General features: G+C 39.5%; 1 protein-coding gene across 3 annotated transcripts in view; it reads right to left on the bottom strand.

Annotated features, from left to right (window-relative positions):
* Positions 1–21,033, bottom strand: part of ST18 (ST18 C2H2C-type zinc finger transcription factor) — a gene marked incomplete at both ends in the record, with an annotated part of 82,286 nt that extends 61,253 nt beyond the window's left edge. For all 3 annotated transcript variants that reach the window (XM_080938508.1, XM_080938507.1, XM_080938506.1), the window contains 2 exons: positions 19,046–19,076; positions 20,979–21,033. In XM_080938508.1, the coding sequence (XP_080794634.1) occupies positions 19,046–19,076; positions 20,979–21,033 (86 nt within the window). The remainder of the gene's footprint in view (positions 1–19,045; positions 19,077–20,978) is intronic.
* Between the last annotated feature and the right edge of the window lie 1,874 nt (positions 21,034–22,907).

A 22,907-nucleotide genomic window follows, 5' to 3' on the forward strand; every position in this document is an offset into this window, starting at 1 on the left:
ACAAAGACTCAAAGCTGTCCAAAGTGCAGAGAGTGTGTGCTCACTTCTAAAACAGGACATTTATATACCCCACCGCCACCCCGAGCTCATCGAACACTATAGTAGATGTGGGTGGAAAGAGCACAAGAGCTAGGTCAAAAGGAGAAGGGCTGTGAAGTATCACCTTCTGGGCATGACAGCTATTTGAAACTGTTCTCACAACCACAGAATGTGCCTACACTGGGCCTGCACAAGACTGGCCTGTCAATAGTTAGCCGATTACGGGGCCATATCCACCACTGTGGAATTACTGGCTATTTATAGACATTGGGGGAGGAGTAGACCCTTGTCTTCAATTGTGTTCCCACAGAGGGGACTGCCAGGCTTTACCGTACAGTTCTATACCCATGGTGGATGGGCCTGCTTAAATTCGGAGGGTCACAAAACAAAAAGAGGTGAACTTGGAAGAGACTTATGGGCAAGGCTGGAATTACAGAGGTAGGAGGGAGAGATGGGAAGGCAGAGTAAGCGTGATCAGAATACATATATACAAGCATGATACTACTGAAGGGCACATTCAACTTATCCAAAGTACAGGTTTAGATTTTTTTCTTCTATTAACGGTACTAAAACAGATTCAGCAATCCTGGCTGTGTAAACTGCCACGAACTGCCGGATTGTCTGAAACATTAAATCTCGCATCTAGAAGATGGCGAGGATGATTTCTATATTACAAGTGGTAAGGACTAAAGAGAGGTTCTGTGATGACAAACCAGGCCAAGAAAGATTGGGGTGGCCCCGGTTAGGCCCCCGTTGGGCTCAAGCAGCAGCAGCTGATTCAAGCACTTGCCAGCACTCTGCAGACTAAATGCACACACGTCCATGAGAGCATTCCATTTTTTACTTTTTATTTACATTTACATAAATGAGGTTTACACATAACATTTGCTTTAAATCTCACATTCTGTGCATTTCTCTCCTGCAAAGTACTCACAGCCCAGACAGCATTTGGAGCTAAAATGAAAGGCTTTATAATAAATATTACCCTTTGTGTGTGCATGGAAAATGGTCCCTTTCTAGTTTTCCCTGAGGGCACACTATTTTGGCTTTATTGTGACACTTCACTGTGACACTGCAATGAGGGAAAGCCATGCTTTACATGTCTCTGAGAGAAATGCCACAGAATGCTAACATATCTTCTCAAGGTTGCCAGAAATCATTTCCACTGGGCTGTGTTTTCCCATCTGCAGAGCTCCGAAATGTAAAGAAAATAAATGAGCTCTATTATCTATATTTTTCTAGCAGATGAGAAAGAAAGAGAAAAATACAGTCAGCTCTGCATTTATTGTTCTGTTCAATCAAACTGTTGCTTTAAACACCCAGAGTCCCCCTCCCCCCTGGGACTTAATCAATGAACCAAACACTTTAAACATCATATTTTGGGATAGTGATTTTTATTAAACCGGCTTCATAGCATCTGTATTTACCCATGAGAACTTTTGGGGTTACGTTCCTGAGAAAAGACTTCATTTAGATACTGGAATTCTAATTTAAAATGCTATTACTATTGTGAGACATGTACCTGAGTTAACTCACTCACATAAGCCACACAGAAAGAGCATTCACAAGAGAATCACCACAGGATGTTTTTATAAGTTAAACTTGTGAAAACTTCAGGCTCTAGAAAAAAAATACAACACAATGGAAACCCCGGGTTCACACTATATGTTTTCTAGTCTGTTTTCAATAGTAGTCCATTCTCTGTGCAAGCCAGAAGATATTAAACCAATTAAATTATAGATCCAAAAAGGTCAGAACACTATAAATCAATTGGCAAGGGCCAAGAAATATGAAACTGTAGTAGGAAGATAGATTTAGAAACAAAGGCATCATGATTGAAAAACAGAACATTTTCTCACAGAAACAGGACTGTAATGTTAAAAGTGAGTGTGTGTGTATGTGTGAGAGAGATTTGTATAATATATGTGCATATTTATGTTCTCGTGCATGTGTGGGTGTAAATGTATTATAGGAAATATGTGTGGGTCAGTGATATTAACCCTTGTCTTCCAACTTATTCGAGAGGCAGGCTCTCTTACTTGCCAATGTCCATGTCAGGCTGGCAGGCCTGTGAGTCTCCCAGGAGTCTCTAGTCTCTGGCTCTCGTTTCAACTTAGGGGCATTGAGCTTATAGATGCTGTTGTGACTGGTTTTCCATGGATCGCTTCTGGGATTTCAATTCAGGTCTTTACACTGAAGGCAAGCACTTTTCACATGGAGCCATCTCCCCAGCCTTGGGATTATATCTGAAGAAAATCCACCCCCAAAAAGGAACTGTATATTCAGAGTGTGATGTGAAGGAAGTGAATATGGTAAGGTTGTGATCAAAAGATAGCAACACATCTATAAACCAATAGTAAACGGGGCCATTTCGAAAAGCATCAGAACAAGAAAAATGCCAAAGAACAGATCTAACAGACAGGGTGCAAAGCTTCCATGAAACCAACACCTTTTTTGAGATTACAGAAGATCTAAGTGAAGGAGAGACTATACAATGTTCATTAGTAAAAGACTCCACAAAAAGATCCCACCTTTCTGTAAATTTACCATATCAATGTAATAATCCCCATCAAAGCACCAAGAGGGTTCTAAAGAGAAACAGAGAACTTTCACAGTCTACAGAAATAAAAAGAACCAAGAAGAGCAAAGACTACTTGTAATAAGAGCAAAAACAAAGTTGGAGAGCTTGGCTCCAAAGTCTTGTCATACAACTTGGGACTCTCCTGCTCTGGCCTTATCAGTACCAACACAAATGCAGGGAGGGAACCGTCCGTGTAGATGTTCCACCGTGAGGGGACAGAAACAGACCTACTCCATGGCTACCTCACTGTGGAGACATGTGTCCCTGGGGAAACAGTTGTTCTTTTGGTACAGTGGGTGTTTATGTGAAACAAGCAAACAAGCAAAGCCCCAAATGCCTGTCCAGCATACTGTATGCTTGCTCCTCATCATTACAGCCTTCATTTTTCAGTTTCTTTATCCACCATTAGTCACAAATCAGAAAATATCGAATAAAAAATTTGGAAATAAATAATTCGTGTTTTAAACTGTGCCATTCCGAGATTCAGGATAGAGTATGTTCCTATCCTGCTCTGTTCTTGGCCCAGAGTACCCGTGTAATCTAAGCCACACTCCCCTTAGACATTCAGCCGCCATCTTGGTTGTTAGAACAGAATACTGAGGAACTGTAGTGGCAGTCCTACATGTCCCATGCTTAACTTAATGGTAGCAGTGACCTTCAATGTTGGAATGGCAAAGATACACATTTCTCTAAGAGGAAAGTAAGGAGTCTATCAACTGAGGAAAGTACAGCTCAAACTAGGTTGATGTTCTCCATGTGGGTCATGACAGATGACTATACCAAAATAATTCTTTAAGGGTTATAGGTTTAAAGCTTACACTGTAAAAAAGAAAATCTGAGGCAACAGTTTCATAACCTTAGGAGAAGCAAAGTTTTTCCAACCAGTTAAAAATGCAAATTTAAAGGACAAAACTAGTAAATTATATAACATTTAAATGTAAAGCTTCAGGTGTCAGAAGGTCCCAGCTAGGATGTAGACCTTCACTGGGTTTCCATCAGTTTTTATGGCACACTCTGGTGGAAAAGGTCCAGTGAGATCAGCTTTCTGAATGTGACCATCCTACCATGCATCACACTCCTCAAAAGACTTTTCCTTTTCCTTTTTAAAAATTGGATATTTTGTGTATTTACATTTCAAATGTTATTTCAATCCCCTAGGTGACCCCCATCTTCCATCCTTCCTCCCTCTGCTTCTATGAGGATGCTTCCCTTCCTACACAAACCACCCCACCTTGCTGCCCTGGAATTCCCCTACACTAGGTAAATCAAGCCTTCACAGGACCCAGGGCTTCTTTTCCTATTGATTCCAGAAAATGCCATCCTCTGCTACATATGTGGCTGGAGCCAAGGGTCCCTCCATGTATATATACTCTTTGGTTGGTGGTTTAGTCCCTGGGAGCTCTGGGGTGTCTGGTCAGTTGATATTGTTGTTCATCCTATGGGACTGCAACCCCCTTCAGCTCCTTCAGTCCTTTCTCTAACATCTCCTTTGGGGTCCACGTGCTTAGTCTGATGGTTGGCTGTGAGCCTCTGACTATTTGTCAGGCTCTGGCAAAGACTTTTCAAAAGACAAAAATGGAAAAGAAAACCACAGAGCAGGGGAAGGTATTGGAAACATGTGTCTTATAAAGCATGATGTAGACTATGTGAAGAATTCTTCCCAATAAAAAAGATAGGCCATCAGTTTTAAAAAATGGCAGTTGCTGAACATATGGCTTGTGGACTGGGATGGCCAAGTGGTTAGAGTACACACTGCTGTCCCAGTGGAAGTGAGTTCAGTTTCTTGAAGCTGGAATTACAGGAAGTTGTGAGCTTCCTAGCATTGGTGCTGTGATTTAATAAACAGACAAGACTTAATCCAGTGAAAGGAGACAGCCAATCATGGGAGACCCCAGGAAGCTTTCCAAATGTCAGGCTTCCTGTGTAGGCGAGAAATAAAGCCAACTGACAAAACCTATTTGGCTTACATTTATAAAACTCAACTTTTCCTTAAAGGATGGCACACAAATACTTTGAGCTACTTGTGGAGAACATTTTCTTTGATCCAATAAAGGAAGTCAATTTTCATGGACTCAGAACAGAGATTAGCAATACTACAGGGAGGTTTGTTTTGTAAATATTTCCACGTGCTATCAGAGTGTACATTATTCTGTTTATCCAGTGTAAATTATCCAAAGTGAGAAGCTATGTATGAGTCCATTTGCATTCCACACCACAATTATAAGACAAATTCATTCTATACTTAGAACAATAACCAGTAATTAGTACAGTTGATTTCTGGGACTTTTAAATGCTTCTTGGAATAAAATGCAACTCAATGATTTCCAACAATATTAATGCTCATGGACAATACTATAGCTCAGTTTGTAGTCATAAATATTCATATATATGTGTATATATATGTATATATATATGTGTGTATATATCAACATGACAATAAAGATATATCATTGAATGAAGCTGAAGATAAATCTTTCTTCCTAGAGTTTTTACACTTGATTTTAGCCAAGAGGCTGAGAAATAATCTTCCTAGAATTTTTATTATAAAGAGAAATAAAAATTTCCAGTAAAGTTATCTACACCAGGTACATAGAATGTGAGAGGATAAATACTTTGGAAAAATGATAAATGAGAATCAGAAATTTATTTAGATAATAAATTTAGATAATATGTCAGCTTCATGTTACTGCAACAAAAAGTCTGTTATAATCAGCTTAGACAGAGAAACACTTTCATTGTGACTCAGAGTTGTGGAGGTTTCACATGAGCGGCTTGTCCTATTGCCCACGTTGCAGTCGTAAAATATATAAAAATGTTTTACTTTATGGATGGGTGCAAGAGGAGGATGTGGACAGTGCCACACGATCCCTTCCAGGGTACATCCTAATGTCCCTTCCACCTTCTAAAGGAGCCGGGCAGTGCACCAAGCCTTTAACATTTGAGTCTTTGGAAGATGCTCCAGATCAATTCTCCAGCATACTGGGAAATCAAGAAAGTCTCCATTAAGAAAATTCAGTTTTCCTACTCAGCTAGAGGAAAATCACGCCTGGTACTGGAACCCTAGTGTACAGTCATGGGAACTGGAGGAGCACTTAGAACTAAACAAGCATAACACATAACTACATCCATAGTATTTGTCTTTCTGTACACAGATAAGATACCTCACCTCTCATCAAGGACATTTGGAATTATGAGACCATCACAGAACACAACCAAAATGCAGCCACAAAAGATCTCAGCAAGTAAGTCTTGGGGATCATTGTGAGAAGGACTTCCCACACAGGCAATCATTGGACTTGGTTTCTGAGAAGTGTCTCAGGCTTACACGCTTGGCAAGGGATAAGAGATGTTTACAGGGTGGGTTTTCTGGCTTATGCATCTATCTATTCCAGGAATGGTCATGTCTCTCTCTCCTCTCTTCTATTGTTTGTAGTGGCAGTTCTAGATTTTCTAAATTAAGAGTATGATGTTGCTTCTCTAGCCTTCCAAAAGCCAATTTATCAGCATGCTAGTACCATCCCCCAGGCTCCTTGACAGGGTATTAAATCCTGCAACACAAGAAATGGCTTCCACACTAACTTCTCCTTATCCAAGTTGATGTTCCATACCTTTGATCCAGCACCCCTGGGATCCAGCCCATATGTACTCCTCCAGCTCCTGCCATGAATAGTAGCTAGATCCTGCAGCTCACTTGGCATAAGAGCCTTTTCTACTCTTAACAGGCCAGATGATTTTGTATATTGACCTTGGTTTTTGTCCAGGATGCAAAGAGGGAAGAAAGAAGCATGCTCTCTCTTACAAAATAAAAAATATTTGAACCATCTTTAGTGTGGTACAAGGAGGGGGGGGGGATTTCATGAGATCAAAGAACCAAGACACTCTTTGGATATGATGTTTCTCAGTGCATCCTATTTCTATAGCCAGTAAATATGTCGATTTAACATGCTACAGATTATGCAGCCCTCAAATCTTGCTTCTCAGTCACGTAGATAACATAGTTAAAAGTCTTAAACAGTCTTCACTCCATTGTGTATCCAAATCTGCTCTCACAGTATTGTGAACTAGCTTCCTCTTCCATCACCCTGTAGTCCAAGTCACCCACCATTTCTCATTGGTATGATTAGTAAACTTCTCACTACTCTACATGCTTCTCAACACATGATCTACAGCCTCTTTTGTCCAGACCAGGATATTACTGACATGAAAATCATTGTGTCATCTTTCAAAACACTACAGAATCTTCATATCTCAGTAAAGTCAGAAGTCCTGAAATGGCATACGATTCTCAGTACAACCTGATGCATTGATTTTCTGAGTTAATTTCCAATTATGGCCCCTCTACTTTTTTTTACATGGGTCTCTGTGCTGTCTTGGGACATTGCACACACAATACTGACTCTAATCTTTTAGGTTTTTCCACCTGCTGTTCCCCTGACTAAAATTCTGGCTACTGTCTTTCTGTATTTGTCCCTTATCCACTTAAATTATTTACTTCAATTGTGCACCTTGTGAGCGCCAATAATGACTATCCTGCAAGACACTGGTACAATAGTGGCAAAAATGTTATGGAAGCATCAAATTACATTCTCATTAGACTTAAGACCTGCTTCATACCTCTCACCATCATAGTATCAAGAGCCTATGACTAGAAAGGTTATAGGCTCTAGGGAAGAACCTCCTGTTAATATTCTACCAAATAGACATAGTATTAAAACTGTCCCTGATTACTTACTGTTACACCCATGGATTAGTGCATATCTCAACTCTGATCAGGAACACTTCTGATGATAAATAACATTTGTACACACAACTGCTTAATCTTCAGAGAATAAAAGACGATAGAGCCCTAAATGGGACTTCTATATCAAATTCTTTATCCCAGGGCTTGGGTATTATATTAGAAGAAGGTCTGAAAGAGTATAAGAGACAGAGATGGTAGATAACAACAAAGAAACAGTGTTTTAAAGATACAATGGGATATAAGCACATGTGAACCTACAATTAAGACAGTATGCAAAAAGAAAAAAAACAAAAAACAAACAAACAAAAACCAAAACTTGTGCAAACCTAGGCCAGGAAGAAAACCATGGCATGGTAGTGACGAGATGAGCACATGTGTGTTTTACTCTCTGTTGTAGAGATATTGACATCTGATAATGACTAGGATAAAGGAGACAATTGGTGTACATTAACGGCGTGACTCCTGAGAGGGTTGACCAGGGCAGGCCACATATTTAAGAATATTTGGGAAGCACCAGTTGAATCTCAAGGGGGTAAACACAACAAAGGAAACAGAATAGGACACAAAGTTGGATGGATGTTGGAGGAGTTGGTGTGAATGAGATCAAACTATAATGTATGGAACTCTCAAATGAATTAATAAACTGTCTTAAAATATTCAAATCATTAAAAAAGAATCACATTAAATTTTCCTGTGTGTGTCCGGGAGACAGATACCCCCTTATTTTTAAGATGGTCCCACTTCTACACAAAGCAAAAGTCAACATGCTCTAAACAGTTCACCAGCTGTTGACTTTTGCTTTGTGAAGAAGTGATAACTCCAGAAACACTCAAACTCAATGGGTTAACGTAGAAGGACTTCAGGCCTAGGAAACACTAGAGTTAGCAGTGATCAGTGTAATACAAAGATGTCCTTCTGTTCTCTAGAGAAAACACTAGGAACAGAAAGGAACGGGGATGTAAAATGTGAGGTGGAGGGGGAAGGACCATTAACCAGTGTGCACATGCATGTATATGACACGGTAAGCCAAAGACTGGTAGAAACAAAGCCACAGCAACGCAGGGAGAGAAAGTGAGGCAGAACAAACTTCACCCACGATGGTGAACTTCTTCCATTAATGTGTGTAATTTAGAAACTAAGACAGACCAAAGTCTTTCTTCCAAGACCATGCGACTACACCTGCAACAGAAACACCAATTTATTTGCTACATTTATCTGAATGTAGAGATTTGGTCCACAAATCTGTCCTTTCCCCATTATTCTTGAACTAAAAGTTTGGAACCTAGAGAAGAACACAATGTATTTTTAAAGGGAAGTTTCTCACTTGTAATGTCCCCATCTATCCTCATATTCACCTAGGCCCATTTTAAATTATTAGACAAAACTCGCCATCACACCTGAGTGGAATTTCAGAGGAGGAATGTGCTCTGACACGGGTGACTGCTCAGTCAGTAGGGATCACCATCTCTGATACATTGCTATGAATGTGTGTATAGAACGGTGGGTGTGTACACATATATGTACACATGCCAAACTGTGAAGTGTGGTAGCAGCCAAGTATCCTAGTAAATCAGAAACAACTTGCCTCTAGAGACTGTCTCTGAACCAAGTTTTATAAATTGTTCCTATCATCCTAGCACTTCTGTGGCTGAGGTAGGGGTATTGCCCCCAGTTTGAGACTAGTTTGGACTGCATAGGTAATTCCTGCCCATCCTTGGGTATGAAGTAAGACTTTGTTTAAAAAACAAACAAAATTAATAAGTAAATAACAAATGAATTAAAAAAGAATAAAGACTGTTTCTTACTTAGAAGGACACAAATAAAAACAATGTCTGCACGTGATGTCTGTACATGTCAACTGCTGCTACTTTCTTTGGATGTCTGGACTTGCCTTCACATCCTATACATGAAGTGCCGCTCCTTTGATACCTCCTTCTTTTTCTGGAGACCCAAAGCATCCCAATGCAAGTTATGCCAATTTTCCACCTCCTTTTCTGGATACCCACAACGTCCCAATACAAGTTATACTGACTGTCCACCTTCTGGCCTCAGAACTCAGCATGTACCTTACCATTTCTACTTATCCGTGCCAGCAAAAGAAAAAATCATTTTAATATGTTATTTTTCTATAAGAAGACCACTTTTATATCTTCATTTAGATCATTCTACAACTGCTCTTCCCTGCTACTGTTTCAACTCTACTTCAAGGCTCATATAAAAAGTGAACTATTCTTGTAAAATGTGGGACCTGTAAGGGGCAACTGAGACCAGAGTCTCTGTTCACTATCTAGAGTAAGGACATTAGCTCAGAAGTGACAGTTACAAACGGAATTCTTGGCATGGGACACCTTCTGCCCAGGTATGATGAAGTATGTTGTTACTGGTGCACTGATGTAACCCCTAGCCTTTGAATTTTCACATACATAATACATGTATTTATTATTACCTCAAGTTTGCAGTCTTCTGTTATAGCCACAAAGCAAGGGACTAGGAAACCCCGAAGAACACTGTGACTACTTCCCCATCTGGTTCTGAGCTGAAGCTTTAAAAATCATCTAAATAGCATGGGTAGCGGCACCCACTTTACAGTGCCCAGGATCCAGGAAAACGTGCAGATGCACCGTCACAGTCCTGGAGACACTGTGAGCCAGGCAGAGTTCCAGATCCTCCTTCGACCCTCTGGTTTACACAGTCATTGTGTACACTTTTGAAAGATAGTCTGCAAATTACCATTGATGAAGGTACTTGGATCTCAAAACAGGGATGATAAGATTGGAACTTTCCTAACCTTGGTCTACTAGGCTACCCAGAAGCTGCTAACCCCTGTTTTAGACAAGGCAATGAGCTGAACATCATCAAGTCTAAAGTCATAAAACCACAAAGTTACAAAAGGCAGACACAGCCTTTAGAGAGCATGCACTTTGACAAAATCTTATTTTTTTGTGTGCGTGCGCATGCATGTGCCATGACTCATGTGTAGCGGTGACTTCTCTCCTTCCACTATGAGATTTGGGGATTGAATTGAGGTCACCAGACTTGGCTGCATGTACCTTTGCCCTCGGGGCCTTTCTCTTGACACAGTACTTACCCATTTCTCTTAAACACTGCCACTGTCATGTCATGCATGGCCAGTAGAACGATCCCAGCAATGGCAAGATCTGTGCTTCACAGGAACTCAAGAGACCACCTCTGTTTTTACCCTATCCTTTCTCTTTGACCAGCTTTCACGTATCCAACACGTATAAGTCAAGGAACAGGCTGCTGAGGCATGGGATTTTCAGTCTAACTTAGTACATAACTAAGGAGGGCCTGCTCTGGGTTCTTAACGTGTGGACTTCTCACACTCTGTAAAGAATGAGTTTCAGAAGCCACCATGTTCCTTGCAGCAGCCAGTTTTACAGGAATCCTGAACCACTTCTATACCTATAGTATTTTCTGGAATTCCCAGAATCCATTCATTCCGTGTTTTTATTAGTACCTAGTGTATATGGCAGACACTATACTGAATGTGGTAGATATTATCACTGAGGTAAGAGATGAAAATTTCCACGGACACAAAACAAATGCTGTCATAAAGATAGACATATCAGAACTAAATACAGCCAGACTGCAAGTCGGAAAGTGACTTTTTTTTTCCACTAAGAGAAACAAATAGAGAAGAATAGAGAAAGCTGTGGAGTGAGGGTTTGTAGTTGCAAGGGTTAAATCAGGAACAGTCTTGTCAACAGGGAGACAGAGTTAGAAGCTGGAGTAAGTAAGGGAGGGACCACATGGCCAAGTAGGAAACAACATTCCAGGCATGGGGGCAGGAAGAACACATACTGGCCTGACAGGGGCACCAAGCAGGCCAGGAATACAAGTGCAGGGAGAAGGGTGAGAGCAGAGACTAGACACAGTTTTGGAGACATTGGATACATGGTAAGACACAGGCCAAGGAAGAACTCATAGATTTCATTCTTTCCCCTTGATGAACATCAGGAAGGCTGGAGGAGTTTCTGATTTATGACAGAGGATCTGCTTACAAGTTTGTATATGAAGTCATCTCCCAGGGAACTCATGTTGGAGATGACTGTGGAGCTGAAGTTCAAAGAAGGGACAGCTGGAGACGTAGATTCCTTTTTTCACGTAAATGTATTTAAAGAGTTGAGAACATCAGAGAATTATGGCTATAGAGAAAGATAGACCTTGAGGAGCCTAGTGTCAAGAAATTATGGAATCTGTGAATTTTAGTAGATTTTTTTCAATTTGTGAAAAATGTTTTTACTTAATAGTGAATGTATTGTATCTAAAAATTGTTTTGAGAGTAACATATATGGCATGGGTTGGGATTATTTTTCATTTGATTAATTTTTTAAACATCATTTAATTGTTCAACTATGTTATATAGTGTTTCACATATAAGACTTTTGTGTGATTTGTTAAATTTATCCTTTAGTATTTTATTCTTTTGTATAGTATTATAAATGGAATTGGGTTTTTTTTTCTAAAAAAATATGAAATTATGGAATCAAAGAAAACCTGGCCACAAGTGGTAGAAGGAATTCAAGATGGCTGCCAAGTTAGAAGAACATGTGTTTCTTAGAATGCCCAGAGGAGACTGGCCTTCCTGCTCTTATCTTAAGCTCAGTGATCCTCCCCAACACAGACCTCTGGCTATGTTGTATCCTCATCCAAAGGGGGCTCAGGAACCTTGGGAGGGGCTGTGGGGAGCTCTGTATCTATTACAGTGGACACTGAAAATTTTGCAAGGCTTACCTAGTTGTTCCCACTGATCAACCTGGGAGGCCAGTTGGCTCCATGGTTGTCACATCAGGAAGGTGCAGAGAATCAGGTGGGGTTCTGTCCCTACAGTTTTTAGCACTGGCTGGCCTGAGCCTTTGACTTCTAACTACTCACAGGTCCTGCTAGACTGCTGGCTTGTTCATAAGCCCTCTCCTTAGATTCTTCTGCTCAGGACTGGTGGTATCTATTTCTGTCTCCCAGTGTTGTCTTCTCTTCTTGACTGCAAGTGACTAAATCCAGCCATAGTAGACACTGATAAGAACAGAAGCAACTCACTTTTACAGTTACACTTCTTATTTGTTTGTTTGTCTTGTTTTGTATAGAATCAACAGATAACACAACCACTGGGCTCGGAATCTAGCCTCCTAAATTTACCGACTATTCTGGGTTAGAAATATTTCCATGGTGGATCCTGGTGGATCCCGCCACCCCAACTAACAGCTCCCGGCCTACATCTGGTCTGCCTTGCTCACACTGTCCAAAAGGACATTTAGCATTTCAATACAGTACTTAATAGAGGAAATACAACAACTGGATGACTTGCAAATGAGAGGCCAGTAGAAGCACTCATGATTTTGAAGGAGGCATGCCTATATTAAAAATCGTACATCTTCATCACAATTTAATAAAACTTTTTTTTAAAAAATAAGGGAAGGTGCAGGTCAGTGGAAAGACTCGAAGAATCTGGAAGAGGAGGCATGGCTGGCACCTTTTAAAATTAAACAAAATTTGAAAGTTTAATACATGTTCCATACTTACATTACCTCCAAACTTTTTCTCTGTCCAAACTCTCTCAAATCCATGACTTCTTTTTAAATCCGTGTGTGTGTGTGTGTGTGTGTGTGTGTGTGTGTGTGTGTGTGTGTGTGTGAGTAAACCACTGATGAGATAGCAGGGAGTTTGTTTTTAGAGAATACTGACTCTTCCCCTCTCAGCAACGATTAACTTATTAGCTGTTCATCTAGGGTAGGGTCTTGGGTGATTTCTTCCATTCATGTTGGCACTTTTAAGACAGTTATTAAAAAATAAAAGGCTAGATAGAAATGTTTCATATAATATATCTTTTACCATGATTTATTCTAAAAGAAAAACTATAGAGGTTAATGACGTACAGGTATTTTATTTCTAAAGTAACACGGAGATACAAAGAAGAATGAAATAAATTTTTTATACTTAAAGAAGAAGTTGTTATATAAAAAGACAAAATGATATCTAATCGATTAGATTTAATTTGTTTTCTTTCTCTTGTCTTTCCAATGTAGCTGCACATCTGAAAGCTAAGACTCTGCTACCTTTTGAGTGAATAGACAAATGGAAGAACAGCAGCAAAAGGGCGGTGGGGTGAGCGTAGCTGGTGTTTTAAAAGAGAGAAGCACAGAAGCTTTGGAAACACAAAGAAGAAAGTATTAGTTTGTCTAAGAGGGCATGGGACACTTCAGAGAAGAAACATTGTGACCCTTAAGCTGGAAAGAATGAGCACATTTTCCACATAGAAGAAATAAAGGAAGAGAGTTTGGTCAGCTAGAGCCTATAACGAAATTGAGATGCAAAAGCAATTGTCTTATTTTGTATTCACATAGGCACTTTCACTCGGTGTTTTTTTTTTTTTTTTTTTTTTTTTTTTTTTTTTTTTTTTTTTTTTTTTTTTTTTTCAGCATTGCTTCACAGTTAAGAGTCTCAAAAATAAGCAAAAAATATAAATATTACCTCTATTTTCATCCATTTCCCTGCAAATTGTTTTTATAATAGCCGAAGAGAAAATGACACGAAGAGAAGGGTTTTTATAGAAGGAAGAATAGAAATGAGACTGAAATGAAAAATTGGGGGAATCCTTAGAGCAGAGACCTGAATGTTTGTATTACATACGTGCCGTAGAGTGGCTTAGGAATTAGACATGACCTCTCCCACTGCCTGCGAGACTGCTTTGCTTGTATTTCTTCTGAGAGGTTGTTATCTGACTCCATGGCTTTACCATGGAAGCAGTCTGTCATGTGTCTGCGGTGTCAACACTGCCCAGGTGCAGACGAAGCCCCGAGACGGTAAATATCAGAGCACTCTCATCCTTCGGTAGGAGCAGAAGATTGAAACATGCTTTGAAAAACATCCTAACAAACAACTAATGAATCCTCGTGGCTCAACCAAATCCAGTCTGGGGTAAGAGAACTCTGCCACTGTCTGGGTTTCTAGTGACACTGGCTCCTCACCTGTATAACAATGAGTTGACAGAGGCCACCAATTTCCTTGTGAGAGTGTTTGAGTGTAGAAGTAAGACAATGAAATTTTTTGTTTGCAACTTGTTTTAGAGCTTTTGAATATCTGTATTTATTTCTTAGCTCTATAGTATTTTCTGGTACAAGATGTAATGTCACATAGAAAGTACAGAACTAGGCTAAAAAAATACCATGGCTATCAACATAATCAACACACACACAAAATTCCTCAGTACCCTTGGTAATTTCCATAACTTCTCCTCAGAGACCAAAACCTGAAACGTTCAAGACCTATTTCTAAAATGGCACAGTAATCAACATGTCCTGAATATACCCCCCTGGATAGTTTACATGATGCCTTGATTACTCCTAACACCTACAACTATGAATGATAAGTGACTAGTTGTCATATGGCTCTGAATGAATTTTCTAAATGATATTTGTAGAGGTTCAGTACCTCTGGCTTGAAGAATACTTTGTAAACATGGATGGTTGAATTGAAGACATGAAGATATGAGGGCCATTCAGTATTCTGATTTAAGGGTATTAGACAGCCTAGGACTTAGTGGTTAGCCCAACAGCTCTCTCACAATGCAAAACAAAAGTTTAAGGCCTTTGATAGTCCCCAATGAAAAAATAAAAATTATGTAAGACAGGGACTTGTGTCACTTGACATTTTCATGTAGACTTAAAATCAGAGTCAATGTATGGAACCCAAGTTGGAAGAAGAAGACAGTGCTCACTTTTTAACTGGCATTTCAGGAAAAAGAGAGCATAGTAGAGTTTGTTTTTACTCAAGGACATGTTTTTCTGTGATTTATTAATTTGTTGATAAAGTTTAAGTCAAAACAGGTAGGACACAGGACCACAAACATAGTGGACAGCACAGATCGGAGGGAGGCAGACGAAACAGGAAGCTACAGAGAAGCCGCAGGAAGTAGTAGGCACACAGAAACCAAACTCTTCCTTCTGAGCCTCCTACTCAGACACACTGCCCTTTAAGGACTTCCTGAGCCTGGCCCCAGCTCCTGAGTTAAAATGCAGCTAATGTCATTTGTCCTGACTGCTTTACTGCCTTATTATGTGGATCCAATTAGATGTTGTGGATATTGTTTCAAGAACTAATTCAATGTGAATTGGTTCAGGGGCTAATAAGCAACAAGTTCAGTGCTAAGTGCTATCAGATTTTATGCAAATTTACAAGTACATGATAGTATTATAATAGTTCACTGAGTTTTCTTGCAAAACAGCAAACTTCCTTTTGTTTTCATTTCTGCAAAAGGCTTCCCTGATAGATTTTTAAATGCTTACTTTTTCTACCAAGTAAATTTTTGTTAATATTTTCTTTAGTTTTTACCTAGTTGTTAAAAATATTCATGCAGTTTTAATATCACTATGACCTAAATGGAAGCTTTATTTTATTAAAATTGAATGCATAAAGTATTAAAATGAGGCCGTTAGAAAAAAATAAGAAGGGCTGGAGAGATGGCTCAGTGGTTAAGAGCACTGACTGTTCTTCTAGAGGTCTTGCTCACAACTATCTGTGAAGAGATGCCCTCTTCTGGTGTGTCTAAAGAGAGTGACAGTGTACTCACATACATAAAATAAATAAATACATCTTTAAAAAAAAGAAAACATAAGAAAAACCAGGTACTATATAACTTTGTAAGTTAGAAAAATTTTTCATTTATGGTCAAAGCATTAGATTTTTAACAGATTGATTAGAGTTGATAAAGGATTTGTCAGTTTAATACTTAAAATGTCAAAGGCGGGGTTAAAAGTGAAATAAAATATTCAAGAAAATAAAGTAAGAAGAGGCATCAAAGTAGACATTTTATTATAACACTTGAGTTGACAAACTGGTAACAGCAATAGACCACTGAAGGCACAATAATGTACCTGAGGGCCTTGTGTGTATTTGTCTCTCTACGGAGTCACAGAACAAAGTCACTTCCGAGGTAAGAATGTGTTTTCCTAATTAGAAGAAGGGGGCAGACTGACTGCCAACACACGAGCCGATCGCCAGGATTAGTAGATCCAATAGCATGGGGTTCAGATGTTGGGGAGCGGTAATAAGAAGCGAGCAGAGATGTGGCCCTGGCTGTGACTGAGGAACACATTGGAGCTTTCTCTGCACTACCTGTAACCTGAACTCGACAGCGGCCAAAGTGGAAATGCTAATAAGGAAGACGATTAAAGGTGGGCCTGTGGTTATAAATTGCTTTTTTAATGGTGATGATAGGAGCTGGCATACGGAATAATAAGGAGATGGGAATGTCAGTACCAATTTTTATTAGTGCCACGAACAATATACAGTGCATTGAAATTAGCTCCATTTGTATTGGTACCTTTTGGAAGTAGCCACTCTGAAAGCAGTTACATGCCCAGTTCATTTTCAAGCAAGCTGTATATAAAGTTACCATCCTTCTCTACACAATAATCATAACTCCTATGTTGGGAAAGCATTCCACATTTCTCAGTGGCACTCAGAATCCAGACGCATAGCTGTGACGCTTAGTCACAAAAAGCCAGTAGAGTCAGTTAGAAGTGAATCTGGGGAAGTGGGCAGGAAAACTAAAAAGGACACTAATAGATGTTTTCATAGAAATCACTACTTTAGTTTCTCTACACAGGATATTATGCAGAATGGTAGGTAGGTTCTATGCCTCAGTCAAGGCAAACTGTAGGAAACAGTTTGGGATCAAGAAAGTGTAAGCACGGTCATCTTGTTGAACACTGAGACTTACAAAGTTTCAGTAAGTGCTTTTTAGAACTCACTCAAGAGGCCGGAAAAACTTGTGGATTTTTTTTCAGCCACTGGAATTTTTAATAATTTGAATTATTCTGTGATATTGGATATGAATAATTTCTACAGAATTAGAAGACTAGCATTCTTTTGTCCATAACCAGACTGGTGAAGGTCAGCCCCTGGACAGACTGCAGTACTCTGAGGTCTAGCCTCTTGAGGTCCCAGGAGATGGGATAACACCTCTGTGACATACACCTTGCATTGGACTCCTTGAGAATGAGAGGAAGGCCGGCCCAGGAGAGAAACAGGAGTTGGGACAGTTTGCCTGTGCATCTGTGGGATACTGGCATTAGCTACTGATTTTCATGTATGTTTTGAAATTTTCAGCCATGATATGTAGGATCTTAACAATACTAGTTTTACTGTAGTCATTAGCGCCAATAGCATACTTATTTTATTTTTTTTTACAAAAAGTTACACAACACATTTCCACACATTTCCTTCCGTGTTTAATTCTATTGGTATTTCATCTGAGGTAGGCACTCCATCTAGGGCCGTGCATGTCCATTATTAATTCACACTTGTATCTTTTAACATCACTTTCATAAACACCAATCATTTAAAAAGACCTTTTCTTTCTGTAAATGACTTGGCTTCTAAAAAGACTATGGTTACAGCCACAAGTAAACCATCCCTGTGGTCACAGCAAGCCTCCAGAAATCAATATATGGTACTACAAACATCAAGGTTCTCTCCCCCCCTTCATCATTTAAATGTCAGCCCCCCTATGCCCTCCCCCCAAGAACAGGAATTTTAAATGAGAATAGGTTTAAAAGGTAAAATTGGAAATAAAAAAAGTAATTTCATATTTCACATGTGATCAGTTCCATACTTTTCATGTGGCCCAAATATATTTGCCTATCATATGCACTGTTCTGTATGCTCAAGATTAAACTTTTAAATTCTTGATGGTAACATCATTAACCCAGGCAAACATAGATTTCTTGATAGTAATTTTCTTTTGCACGAAAAGCAAATGAATGGATACTCAGACAAATCAACTTACTTACAAGAGGAAGTAACTAAGAGCCCACGGTCCAGGGAATCACCAAGCGCAGTGCCTGGGATGAGGCATAACCTGTTAGTATGGCCCTCTGTGGGGTAAGTAGGTGAGACTCTAGAACACCCTTTGTCACACATTCCCTGCTGAGGCCTATAAACAGCAGTTGCTGAGTTCAGAAGTCAGGCTAAGTCTTAGACTGGGGCATAGTGGGCTTGCAAGAGCAACTGTGTTACTCAAGGAAAGTGTATCTCAAGGCTGTGCTCTTTCCCACCAGAAGTCCTTGTTTTTCTCTTGGACTTTACTTCTAAAGCTTATACTTTGACAATAATTCTATGAAAGCAGATGTAATGAACTTCTGTATTGCTCAGTAAGGTAGAATTTTCAAAACATTGTCTAAGCTATAATACCCAACACAGAAATGGATAGACATGCTTTAAAGGGTCACATTATTTTCTATTGTGTAGGCTAAAATTGGAAGCAACTAGCTGATAGAATTAACTAATTATTTACAACAAAAAATGGATAGCTTAGAATCTAGGCAATTCCTTATTTGAGTTAATGGGCCATCAGCCCAAAATCTAGCCACACAAGGTATACAAGCATATAGAAAATAGGTGACCAGTGAAGAAAGGCAGGTAGTAATAGACATTATACAAAAGCTGTTTTTTAAAACTAGAATATTAGATCAAATATTTTTCAGCCTCATTGTCAACACAACTGCTGCCCTTCTCTGCTTCCCTGAGGGTTAGAAAGAGCCAAGTGAAGGTACTCTTTGGTTTAGTCCTCATTCTGAAACAAGGGTTCTGAGCTGTGAAAACAACTTATTCTAAACAAATCAGATCAACCAATATTTGAACGTGTCACAAAGGGGAGATCTTACCTGAGCTCTGGGATCAGAGAATCCATTGGAACTGTTCACAACAAAAGGAAAGAAAGGAAGGAAGGAAGAAAGGAAGGAAGAAAAAAGAAAGTCTCAATTGAGTTTATTTTTAAAACTGTTTGACTGAAACCTTAACACTAATGAATGGCTAGGACAGACCCCACTTGGCTTTTCTTTCTTTCACTCTGGGTTTTTGGAAATAAGAGGGTAGAAAATATGGCCCCAATAGAATCATTCTAGGCTTGACACATTGGGAAGCCTTGGCTCCTTATAGATTAGTACGTTAGACTTTCTAATGGCATTAGATGCATTCTGAAAAAAAATTCAGAAACAAGAAAAACTTGATTTTCTTTGGGATGGAAAACTACTCAAAAGACTACTAAGATTATTGCTTTTCTTTATTTTTGTGGTGCTTATAAATGTACTAGGTCATAGATTTTATGCAAGCATCTACCTATGTGTTAGATTATATCTGGGTACACATATTTAATGGCAGTAAGAAAGTTCTTAGAGAGATTTGCAAGCTTTGCCAATAAGCACCACAAGTTGATCCCAAACAGTTCCTACATATGGGAGACAAGAACAGCCTTCAGCACTGTTACCATCAACAGCCTTTCAAAAGAAGGGACTTTTTCAAAGAGCTTTGAATTTTTGCCTGAAACTCTGGGAACTGAAGGAATTCATGTTGGTAAATACCTGCCTACACAAGGACAAGCAACATATGGAGGGAGACAACAGGTGGTTTCCAAAATTACTCACGCGCCACAAGAGACAGTAGTACACTTCTAAAAGAACATGTTGGCTCTATTTAAGGCTGTGTGTCTATTGCCAAAAAAGAAAAAAATAAAGTCCAAAAATAATTGCAAATTAAAAGAGCCACGTCTTGAAACTGTGGTGGAGTGGTGTGCTTTGAGACATCAAAATAAGGGACAAACAGTCTAATCTCTAGAATTCTGCTATTTAGAACAAGCATGCACATATTCTCAATAATAAAAGAGACTCCTGTTCTTAAGCATTATATCCGATTGAGAGGTTTGCTGCATGGAAATTAAAGCCCCCAAAACATATTATTTCAACTTTAAAGATAAAGGATATGATTCTTCCAAAGCCATTTAAACTGAAACTACATAATAAAGGGGGGCACAGGTTCTGTCTCGGGAGAGGAAAGTTCACACTACAGGCAGGATCACTTTGCACTTGGGACGCCAGGGTCAAGGACAACTACACACATTTAAAATAAAAAGCATTGGGACTCTGGATTTCATTTAAATGGGAATTAACCACCTGGACTACATATGTAGATGTATAGCTAACATATGCATTACGTTTACTTAGTTGTTCTCAAATTAAAGTGACAAACCCTCCCAGGAAGGTAGGGTGACAGTGGCTCAGCTCTCCCCAATCAGCATCAACACTATATGTTTCCAGAGCCATGGTGAAACTGGTTTTCCACTTAAAATCCAGGGTCACAAAATATACCTAATTATAATAAAAGTTATTTTCCTTGAGGGGTATAATTGCCAGTCAATCCTGTTTTCCAGCTGTTTAGATCATCAAGGGCCTGTTTATATTTCAATATTACATTACCATCTGTTGGTTACAAAAAAAAAAAAAAAATAAGGGTAGCCAACAAGTTGAACCTTCCAAACATTACTTTCAGGAGCTGCCTGGGACTCCCAGTAGGAACAGTGAACAAAGCAAATGTTATCATTTCACTTGAACTAGGTAGAGACAGGGACTATTAAGCCAGAGAGCATAAACATAAAAACCAGCCCTGGTAATAAGCTGTCGATCTGGTTGTAGTCCCAGTCACCAGAGAACATCACTCCTGCTACCCAAAGGTTTCCTCGATTACTGCGCACAAGGGACAAGCATAGACACGCCCATCTTTCCTGGTATGGCTGTGACAGTGTCAGGGAGCCTGCTAACTCACCTTCAGTTTCTTTTGAGAGAGTATGCAACGTTTTATCTTCAACCCCTGCATCCATCTGCAATGCGAACACAAGTACTGAGATCATTACGTTTATATTGACCAGTCAATGAAAACACGTGATTAGAAATTCTGAAGGTTGTTATGAAAACATGCAGCCTTCCATGTTCCTGAATTTCCTTTTGGCTCTGTGGGATCTGGCTGACAGTTCTTGAGGACCACTGATTTTAGAGACCCATCTACAGATGTTGGAAAGCAGAGATGATAACAGCGAGAGGGCAGATGGCCTTCTTTCTCCACAAGTGTTTGCTAATGATTTGTATGCTTCTAGAATTCCAAAGATGGAAAAGGGGTTGTCTCATCCACAATGCTGTGAGAGCGAGAAGATCCCTACTACCAAGCCAAAGGATGCAGGCTGACCGCCTGATTTTTAAGTGCCTCCTTCCTTCTGCATGCTTTCTTATTATAACTCTCTGTAAGTTAGAAAAAACAATTGCCTATGTAAAAAATGCAACCAGAAGACAAACCCTTGCAGTGCCCCATCAAAATACCATCGGGAGTGTTAACTATCAACCGAAAACTACATTTTCTCGCTGAGTGTCAGGAAAACTACAGTCACGAGATCACACAAATGTAGAAGAGACGCAAACTCCGAGTGTGGCACATGGAAGTATCAATTCCTGTCATTATTGAAGGTTTTAAGTGTAATCAAATAAATTATCAAAGGAATACAGGCTTTCAAAGCCTTCTGTTTTCCTATACTCTGACCCCATGGGCATCTATCCATTTTGCAAGAATCTAGTAATATAACCTCTTAGTTTAATTCACTTCTGCACATTTTTAGAATTCTTAAATATAAAGAAGGTACTTTGCTGGTGGAAAAATAAGAGACGGAGAGCAGGAAGGCTTCGTGGCTCCAGTCCTGAAATCCTGACGTGCAGCGGCCGTGTGACTGCCGTGGTAATGGAAGCTAGACTCCGCTCTCAGAGGCTAGGTTGTGATTGAAGGCACTGACCTGCCATGGACTTATAATAGGGGAGCAGGTGTGGCAATGATGGACTTTAATTTCCTTTAATAAACCTTTTATGTGCCACACTTTTACTGCCATTCGACGCTCTCCAAGGTCCTGCACATAATAGGTTCATTACTTTTGATTACTATAGTCTATTGAGACAAACAACTCCAGAACACACTATATATTATGTTCAGTTAAACCAATATAGACTATTTATCCATTGTGCATTTTTTTCACCTGCAACACTACAGATGAAATTAACAACAGCTCTCGTAAGCTAAAACTATTAAACCCACCAGAACTCTTTTGTCATTGCTTCATAATAAGCACCGCACCAATCATTGAACTGCTTTTTAAATTAGCAAACAAAAAGTGTTCACGGCTTTGGCTGAACAGCAGCCACTTTAGTCTAAATAAAATGGTTCATTGTTATAAATATTTTAAAAGTACACAATAAGAGAAAAACAACAATAAAACTGAGGTGATTTTTTTTTTCCTGTAGATTTTCTTTCTTTCGAAGCCATATGAGTTATTGACAGATGCTACACTGCCTGGGATTAAAAGGGCTTGGTTTACTCAGGATAGCATGGGCTGCACTGTGAAATTCCCTCCTCCCAGGAGGATCTCCACTGCATACAAAGTGGCTCTGCTCATGCAGACATCGCTCTGCGTGCCGCACAAATAACTAGATTAAGAGAGATCAGTAGCATGTGAGGGTTAAAATGATGAAACACGTCACATGCTTCTGAGGAGGCTACTCCCGTGGGCAAGCGCTCACATAGTGTGAGTCTGGTATTCTCCAACACGGGAGCTATTAACTTTCCCTAGCCAGTCTGAAAAAAAATGCCGTCAACATGAAAGAAGGGTAAACTCCATGAGTTCCTTTACCAAAACTGAAATGTAGAGTGCTAGGAGTT

This window comes from Micromys minutus, assembly GCF_963924665.1.
Source record: "Micromys minutus genome assembly, chromosome: 26".
Taxonomy (NCBI): Eukaryota; Metazoa; Chordata; class Mammalia; order Rodentia; family Muridae; genus Micromys; species Micromys minutus.